This window comes from Numenius arquata, chromosome W (assembly GCF_964106895.1).
Source record: "Numenius arquata chromosome W, bNumArq3.hap1.1, whole genome shotgun sequence".
Taxonomy (NCBI): Eukaryota; Metazoa; Chordata; class Aves; order Charadriiformes; family Scolopacidae; genus Numenius; species Numenius arquata.
In genome coordinates this window covers 33,176,428-33,185,166 of record NC_133615.1, presented here as the reverse complement: position 1 = coordinate 33,185,166, position 8,739 = coordinate 33,176,428, and the positions used below count along the sequence as shown (strand labels likewise).

The window sequence follows — 8,739 nt, the reverse complement described above, 5'->3', positions numbered from 1 at the left end:
AGCGCAGGCTCCTCTCCACGGTGTCACAGCTTCTTTCGGGCACCAAAGGGCGAGGGTTGGAGCAGCTTGGTGGGTACCTGGTGTCTAGCCAAGGTCAACCCACCACAGTAATACGTTAAATAAAAACGTTGCCACTCTTTATAAGTGAGTGTCAGCTTTTAAAAGGTGTATCGACCGTGTCTTGATCGAATTCAAATAAAACGCAGAGCTACTTGAAGCGGTTTTTTACTTTTAATGCGTTGCCCCTATATTTTGTCGTATTTGTATTTTGGCACTGCCTCCAACAGTCCCTCCTCTGGGCCCCGCCCTTAGGGGGCGTGGCCTGGTGCTGCCGCGCAGGCGGTGGGGCGTGGCGCCGTGGCGTCACCATGGGCAGTAAGATGGCGGCTGCCACAAGAGTCCTTCAGGTAACAGCGCTCGGCTTGCGGCCCAGGGGGGTAGCTGGGGCCGGAAGCCCGACGCGGGTGGCGGGCCGCGCCTTGAGCGTGGCGGCCGAGGTCTGAGGCGCCGCTGGAGAGACCAGTGTCCTTAGCGCGGGGGAAGAAGCATGCGGCAGGGCCGGCCCGGTGGCGCCGGTCATTTGATTCCGGTGCCTGGTTCTTCTGGTACCAAAGGATGCTACTGAGTAGCCTGCGGGCTGCCCCTTTTGTGTGCTGTTCAAAAGGGGAGGGTGCTAGATAGCATCTCCTTTCTAAGCCATCCCCCTTCCCTTCAAGGTGAAGGTGAAACACGGAGTCTTCTTGAAAAGACGTTTCAAAAATAAGCGGTATGGCTTTGAATACCAGGCTTTATAATTTATAGTTGTTTTTTTTTAATGAAACTAGTCAATCCCATCCAGCTAGCTGAACAAATACGTATAGGGAGAGCACAGCTAGCAATTCCACGTGCTAAAACTTTATCATTCCATTTATGCTACTATTTCTGCATGCATGCTGATTACTGTGAGAAAAAGAGAATGCTCATTCCTGTTCTGAACACTAAGGTGGAGGAATGCCTTTAAAGGTGAAATTTCTCCTTAGGTAAAAGTAGAACTTAAGTTGTAAGTTTATCAGAGTGGCGGTGCACAAAGCAACAGTATAGAAGTCATTGTTTAATATGTTGTATGTTCCATTTTATTATTGTAAAGTTAATGTTTATCTAGAAATATATTTCATTCTCCCTGTTTCTCCTACTACCTTGTCGTCTTCTAGGTAGTTAAACCACATACTCCGTTAATTAAGTTCCCAGACAGAAAAAGTAGTCCCAGACCTAAAAGTAAGTATTTTGTCTAGAGATACAACTTGTGCCGCATGTCTTTGTGTTAACTGTTCTATGTAAGAACCAGCACACAATTTTTCTGCTTTGACTTTGTGACTCAACTGATTTTGAGCAGGGTTTCTGAGCCATAGTTGTTTTAGTTTGAAGGCAACGCTTTGACTCTTCATTTTCAGACTCTATACAACCGTGGGAATATACATAGAATCATAGAATCGTCTAGGTTGGAAGAGACCCTTGGGATCATCGAGTCCAACCATCTACCCTACTCTACAAAGTTCTCCCCTATACCATATCCCCCAACACCACATCTAAACGTCTCTTAGACACATCCAGGGATGGTGACTCAACCCCCTCCCTGGGCAGCCTGTTCCAATGCCCGACCACTCTTTCTGTGAAAAATTCTTTCCTAATGGTCAGTCTAAACCTACCCTGCTGGAGCTTGAAGCCATTCCCTCTCGTTCTGTCATTAGTTACCTGTGCGAAGAGACCAGCACCAACCTCTCTACAGTGTCCTTTCAAGTAGCTGTAGAGAGTGATGAGGTCTCCCCTCAGCCTCCTCTTCCTCATACTAAACAGTCCCAGCTCCTTCAACCGCTCTTCATATGATTTGTTTTCCAGGCCCTTCACCAGCTCCGTTGCCCTCCTCTGCACTCGCTCCAGCACCTCGATATCTCTCTTGTATTGAGGTGCCCAAAACTGGACACAATACTCCAGGTGTGGCCTCACCAGTGCTGAGTACAGGGGCACAATCACCTCCCTACTTCTGCTGGTCACGCTATTTCTAATACAAGCCAGGATGCCGTTGGCTTTCTTGGCCACCTGGGCACACTGCCGGCTCATATTCAGCCGCTTGTCAATTAGAACCCCCAGGTCTCTTTTTTCCAGGCAGCTTTCCAGCCACACTTCCCCAAGCCTGTAGCGCTGCTTGGGGTTATTGTGGCCCAAGTGCAGAACCTGGCACTTGCCCTTGTTGAAACTCATGCCATTGATGTTGGCCCAATGATCCAATCTATCTAAGTCTCTCTGTAGAGCTTCCCTATCCTCCTGGGAATCAACATAACACACACATGTCTATTTCTTGGTCAAGGCAGATTCACGAAGATTTCCAGTGTTGTTTTCCTGCTTATATACAAAGTCCCATTTTTGCAAATAGTAATATTTGCCTGAAGTGATAGTGCCCAAGTCAATTTGAAGCAGCTTTAGGTATTCGATGATGTTGCATTTTCCTCATCCTTTTTTTTTCTATTTGGAGTGTGTGGTGTCTGTGGTATTTAAAACCCTAATTATAGCTGAGAGCCATCCCACTGTCCATTTTAAGAAGTGTTTCCTTGTGCTATTAATTAATGCTGAGAAAAAAAAACAAACTTATTTGCAATCTTTGGCACTGATTTGTATACCTATAGCTATGTTTATATTTATAGGAACCCCAATACTGTTACATTTAGACATCAAAGTTAATGAGCTGTATGTTGTTTTAGTATTCCTTTTGAGTTAATAAAGCATTTGAAACTGAAGTAGTAGATGTTTTAAGAAGCTCTGTTGTTATTCTCACTTGTTTAGAAATTATACCATACCACATATTTGTCACAGCATTATCACGTTTCGGATTTAGCTTTAAGTTTAGTTTATCCATTAACATTGCAAAGTATCTACAGTGCACATCAGTGCCACTTCTGACTTACCTGTGAATTCTTCAGGAGCTATTTTCTGTGATAACTTTCAGTCAGAATTTTGTGTCTTGTGCCCAGCTCGGCCAATTGCACCACCTTCATGCCAGTGAATTGCTTTCTCAAAGGCTTAAAAACATGTTACTTAGCTCATGTTTATCTTTGCATTAGAAGATTTTTGTGACTATATATTTTAAGTATGTTAGACTTTTCTACCTTAATCAATTTCTGTTGCCTCACTAGTAAATTGCAATATCTACCTCACTTTGCTTGAACGCTGTAGCAGTAATTGTGTTTCACCATACCAGACTGTTGCTTCTACATAGCTAAACAGACCTCTGCAGATCAAGACTATACATTTAGGGATGTGAGGGCTTGAAAGGCCAGACAAATTCTATTATCCTATTACTACTGCAACATAATGGTCTCAAGCAGGGAAGGGAAAACTGTAGTAGGGACTGTATCTGAGCTTAAGCAACAGCAGTATTAGGTTGGGTATTTTTGAGTCTTGACTTCAGGTTTTTAATTGGCTAATGCTTCTATTCCAACTACACTTCAGACTTTAAAACATACAATAGAGGAAAATCTTAGGCAAATCTCTAAACACTTATGTGGTATATAAAACAAATTTGGAGAAATTGTTTTTTTTTCTTCATATACAAGGTATGTTACTTTTTGAAACAAAAATACTTTGTAGTCATTACTAGCTGCGACTATTATCATCTGTGTTTTGTTTTCTTCTGTTTTCATCTGCAGCGATGATTAATCAGGATGCAATTGTATGCAATAAGCAGACAGAAGCAGCAGCAAAAGCAGAAGCACAAGCACTACACTAGCACTAGCACCACACTTTATTCGCATACACAAAGCTCTCTCTATAGAGCTAGTTTCTGAGCTGTTTTGCCAAACAGGATGAGCACTCTCATTCTCACGGAATGCGACTGTCTTCAGCCACATCTCTCTACACACACTCCTCCAGGTGGTTTTCCAGCCTGACCTTCACAGACACACACAATGGTTTTTCTTTCTTCTGTCTGGCCAGCTCGAAACAATCTTATTCTTAAAGCAATATAGTCTTAGTTCTGATCAAGTTTTGCTTGATCTGCAACATGCTCAGAAGGGGTCCAAAATCAGTCTTAATCGATCTTCCAGATGTTCTGCGTAGCCCCAACAATGCGTGGGGTCCCAGGGGCACCAGTGGGTTCCTGCCCAGGTGGGGACAGTGTGGGCTGGCTCTGGGGCTGGTTTCTCACTCCCCTCTTCCTGGCCAGGTCGTGTGGCCCCAACATTAATCTTCTGTTCCCTTTGCCTCCTGGTCTCAAAATTTAAAATTTCAGTTTAATGGCATGCCCCTTGTTCAGATTGTGCTCCTTCTGATGTGTTCTCTTCCTCCTTGCTCTGTTTGGGGACTTCCTTTGTTGATAGCATTTTGTAATATTAAGAATGGGTACAGCATTGTATTGCATGTTGTGGTATGTCATAGTTGTGAGCTTTATCTGTCTGCAAGCCTCTACCTCTTTTTCACTTTCACATCTGTCTTTACAGTTGCAGTAAACTGTAAGCATCGTCTTAGTGGATGTTAGTTATTTATTTTAGTTATCTTTCTACATGACCCCTTCCACATGCACATTTGATACTTTATGCTTTTTCTGCAAGTACAGCTTCCCAGTGAAAAAGCCTTTGTTAGGATATATGCTGATTTATCTTCTGTTTACACATCAGTATTTCTGCCACTCAAATATGCTTTCTTTTACTTTCAGATTTTTTTCACTGTGTTCTTGGTATATTTAACAACAATAAAAACAGCTTGTGAGAAGTAGAGTATCTTTTAATTCTTTTAAATATTTGTATTATGAAGAAAATTGTCAATAACTGGTAACTTTTATTGGCTGCTTACTAATTAATTTTACAGTCTTGTTGTATTTCTGTAATCATTTTGCAATCTGGGTTTCAGTACAGGAATCTCTACAAGCAAGTATGCCATCTCTCAATGCTTCAAAAGCACAGGAATCTGTAGGAGGCAGATCACCAGCATTTCAAAATATTTCACCTGTTGGTAGAGTACAAGGAATACCAGACACTTCTGAATTAGCAAGAACCTTACGTCAGAAATACAGAAGGAAACTTATGTCAGATGAAGAGATTGAATATATTCAAGTAAGTTTCATTTATTGGTGTGTATTGTCTGTATTTACCTAGCATTTATCTTATTTCTACACCTTCTTCAAAGTTTAAAATATGGTATTACATTGTAATTCTTGGTAAGTGTATACTCACAGCTTTGATGCACAATACCAAAACTACAAAATCTTAATACACAAGGTACCCAACTCTCACTAATTAGTAGCTTGTGGTATCACTGATTAGAGAGATACAGACTTAAAACAGACATGCAGATAGCTAGCGATAGTCGTGGCCTACATGAATCAAAGTCACTACCTGGTTTGTAACAGCTGTTTAACATGTAATTTGAATATGCTGGACAGGAGCACAAGAGACTGTTCTTAGACCGGCAAAAGCTATTACCAGGTGACTGAAGTCCAAAATATTTCTCAAACTAGTTTATATAAGTTATGTATTAGCAAGTTAACTCTTGTATTTCTAGTAGTGGAAACATTTTATTAAACTTGATATAAATACTTTCTGCAATATTTGCAAATATGGCATTGTACATGAAAGGCAAGAAAAACCTGCTTTTTTTCCGTAACAATTTTCAGTTGTAAACATTGATGCTTAAAAAGGGAGAATACACAAAATTTGAAGAACTGGAGAGATGGGTGTGAGTTTGAAATGAAAAGACACTTACATAGCTTTGTTAAATGATAAGGACACCTACAGTGTCATCATGGCAGAGGAAATCAGTTTTCCTGCATGTACATCAGTAGGGTATTATAATTAAAAATAAAATTATTTATTTTCTTCTTGACCTCTAGCATAAATCTTGTAATGGTGAGGCAAGCTGTAAAATAATTTCGTTGACAAAATAATGAATTGAGTACCTTTCTGATTTCTCAAAGATTGTGATGGCTGACCTTGGCTTTGTTTTTATTTTGCACTTTGGAATTTGGGCAGTGAAAATAATTCTAAAATTTCTGTTTACTACTGCTGTGTTTATCAGACCTTTCTAAAGTGAGTAAGAGTCAGGTTTCTTCGGAGTTGGAAGCAGCTATAATTATAGGTTTAGGTGTTGATCTTTTTGTATTTTCTCCTGAAAAAATGGACATAGAATCATAGAATTGTCTAGGTTGAAAGGGACCTTTAAGATCTAGTCCAACCATCAACCTAACTCTGATAAAAACCAATAATAAACCATGTCTCTAAGCACTCTGTCAGCCCGTCATTTAAATACCTCCAGGGATGGTGCCTCAACCACTTCCCTGGGCAGCCCATTCCAAGGCTTAATAACCCTTTCCGTGTAAACATTTTTCCTAATATCCAATCTGAACCTCCCCTGGCGCAACTTGAGGCCATTTCCTCTTGTCCTATTGCCTGTGACTTGGGAGAAGAGACCGACCCCCACCTCCCTACAACTTCCTCTCAGGTAGTTGTAGAGAGTGATAAGGTCTCCCCTCAGCCTCCTTTTCTCCAGGCTGAACACCCCCAGCTCCCTCAGCCGCTCCTCATAAGACTTATTCTCCAGACCCCTCACCAGCTTCGTTGCCCTTCTCTGGATCCACTCCAGCACTTCAGTGTCTTTTTTGTGGCAAGGGGCCCAAAACTAAATGCCCATATTTTGACACTCCATGCATGTTCTTATAGATTGAAAATCAATGTCTAAATCAGAAATTAAAACTAGAACTCTGTTAATCTGGCACCGTAAAAAAGATTTGATGTCCATTTCCCGTTCTTTTAGTGGATTATATTTAACTGTCTGCTTTTATTTTACAGCGTGGAGGTCCAGAATAAGTATGGAAGACAGTTTGTTTGCCACTGTTGAAGAATGAAGTATTGTATTCACAATAAAGGTGTTTTCTTAATGTTATGACTGTATACTAATAGCTTTAATAAAAACTCATATGAAGGGTCAGGTTGACGCGCTATATATTAATTTGTGATTGCAAAAGCCATCAACAGAAAATCTAACTAGTGTTTGATGTCCACAACATTAAAATATTTTTCTAATTAGCCATTTTAAACTTGCCAACTGAGTTGTTTTCTTTGTCTTTTAAAAAGATTCAGATGTCTTATCAGGAATTATTTTTATGGGCAAGAAAGGGACACTGAAGTATTCTCAAAGACTGTTAAAATTGTGTGGTTGTTCTTAGGAGTTATACAACTGAATATCAGATCCGAGGTTGGGCAAAAAAAATAAAAATAGGTTGTTCTGGCATTTAAATTATTAACTGTTTCAGAAAAGAGCCCTTTAGGTCCAGTTATGGTTAGAAGTCCACAATATACCTGATCTCTAGGATTAATTTGCATAGTCCTTTATGCATAGTCCATAACTACAGCTTTTCATGTGGCAGACAGAAATGAGCCAGGCTGCACGTTCCCCTCCCGAGCTGTGCCCCAGCCTCTTATCCGGCACTGGACATAATGGCGCCGATTGCTTCAGCCCTCTTCCCCTTCGTGCTTCCTCCGAGTTACCGGGAGCTGGGGGACAGTGCCAGGCGGCTCTCGGGAAGCTGCGTGCGGGGCGGTGAGGAGTGTGGTGTCGCCGGCGCTTGCGCGGGGCGGGGCGGAGGTGGGTCTGTGCGCGCGCGCGCGCTTCCCCCTCCCCTTCTCTCCCCCCTCTCTCGATAAAAACACAAACCAAATTGTTGCTATTAAAAAGGTGAGTGTCAGAATATTTTCTCATTGTGTGATCAAATGTCTTACTGCATTTCTGAGTATTTGAAGAGTTACTTGGTCTGTAACTTGAAATTTTGGTTATTTCTTAAACAGATGTATCCTTAAAACAAAGCACTCATTTCTAAAATTCAGGCTTTATTAGTACTTGCTAGTGGCTTGCTTTTTGAATCTTTCCTTCTGCCATACGTTTATTTCCTTCAGTCTGGAAATTATACTCGTGATGAAGTTTTTCAGAATTGATGGTAATTTTTTGACAGAATTTGACAAAAGTGATCTTAGATCTGCAACTTAACTGTTTGAATATAAATGTTAAAAATGTGTGTTTTCATAAAGTGTTTCACTTCATATTATCTGAAGAGATTACAGAAAGTTTTTGTATTAAAAATAGATGATTAGTTGTACTTTGTGAGGGGTGAAAAATGTATGTTACAGTACTTTGGTTAGTTAAAGGGCCTACTTTGCTAGGTGAATTAAACCATATAAATAGTAAGTAATTTTGTTTGATACGCTAATCCATTTTAGCATTATAATACTGTTCCTGTATGGCTTCTACTAGTAGCAGCTATTGTGGAAAACATTCCTGTTTTTATCGGAAAAATTTCTTCACTTTTATCATCTGGAAATATCAGTGACGGGATTCTGGACTTGAAAATTTCATAGAATCATAGAATCATAGAATGGCTAGAGTTGGAAAGGACCTTAAAGATCATCTAGTTCCAACCCCCCTGCCATGGGCAGGGACACCTCTCACTAGAGCAGGTTGCTCCAAGCCCCATCCAGCCTGGCCTTGAACACTTCCAGGGATGGGGCATCCACAACTTCCCTGGGCAACCTGTTCCAGTGCCTCACCACCCTCACAGGAAAGAATTTCTTCCTTATATCTAATCTAAATCTCTTCTCTTCCAATTTAAAACCATTGCCCCTTGTCCTGTCACCACTCTTCCTGACAAAGAGTCCCTCTTCAGCTCTTCTGTAGGCTCCCTTCAGGTATTGATAGGCTGTTATAAGGTCTCCCCGGAGCCTT

General features: G+C 41.0%; 1 protein-coding gene across 1 annotated transcript; it reads left to right on the top strand.

The window, feature by feature from the left end:
- Nucleotides 1-350: 350 nt before the first annotated feature.
- On the top strand, nucleotides 351-8,114 carry LOC141476688 (alpha-ketoglutarate dehydrogenase component 4-like). The gene is made up of 4 exons (XM_074165495.1): nucleotides 351-407; nucleotides 1,191-1,254; nucleotides 4,879-5,081; nucleotides 6,813-8,114. Exons 1-4 carry the CDS (start codon nucleotides 369-371, stop codon nucleotides 6,828-6,830), a joined length of 324 nt encoding a protein of 107 aa, XP_074021596.1. The 5' UTR covers nucleotides 351-368; the 3' UTR covers nucleotides 6,831-8,114.
- Nucleotides 8,115-8,739: the final 625 nt, after the last annotated feature.

Coding starts and splice junctions, on each gene's coding strand:
- LOC141476688 (XM_074165495.1), top strand. CDS start 369: ATGGGCAGTAAGATGGCGGCTGCCACAAGAGTCCTTCAG. Junction 408..1,190: donor CTGCCACAAGAGTCCTTCAG/GTAACAGCGCTC, acceptor GTCGTCTTCTAG/GTAGTTAAACCACATACTCC. Junction 1,255..4,878: donor AAGTAGTCCCAGACCTAAAA/GTAAGTATTTTG, acceptor TCTGGGTTTCAG/TACAGGAATCTCTACAAGCA.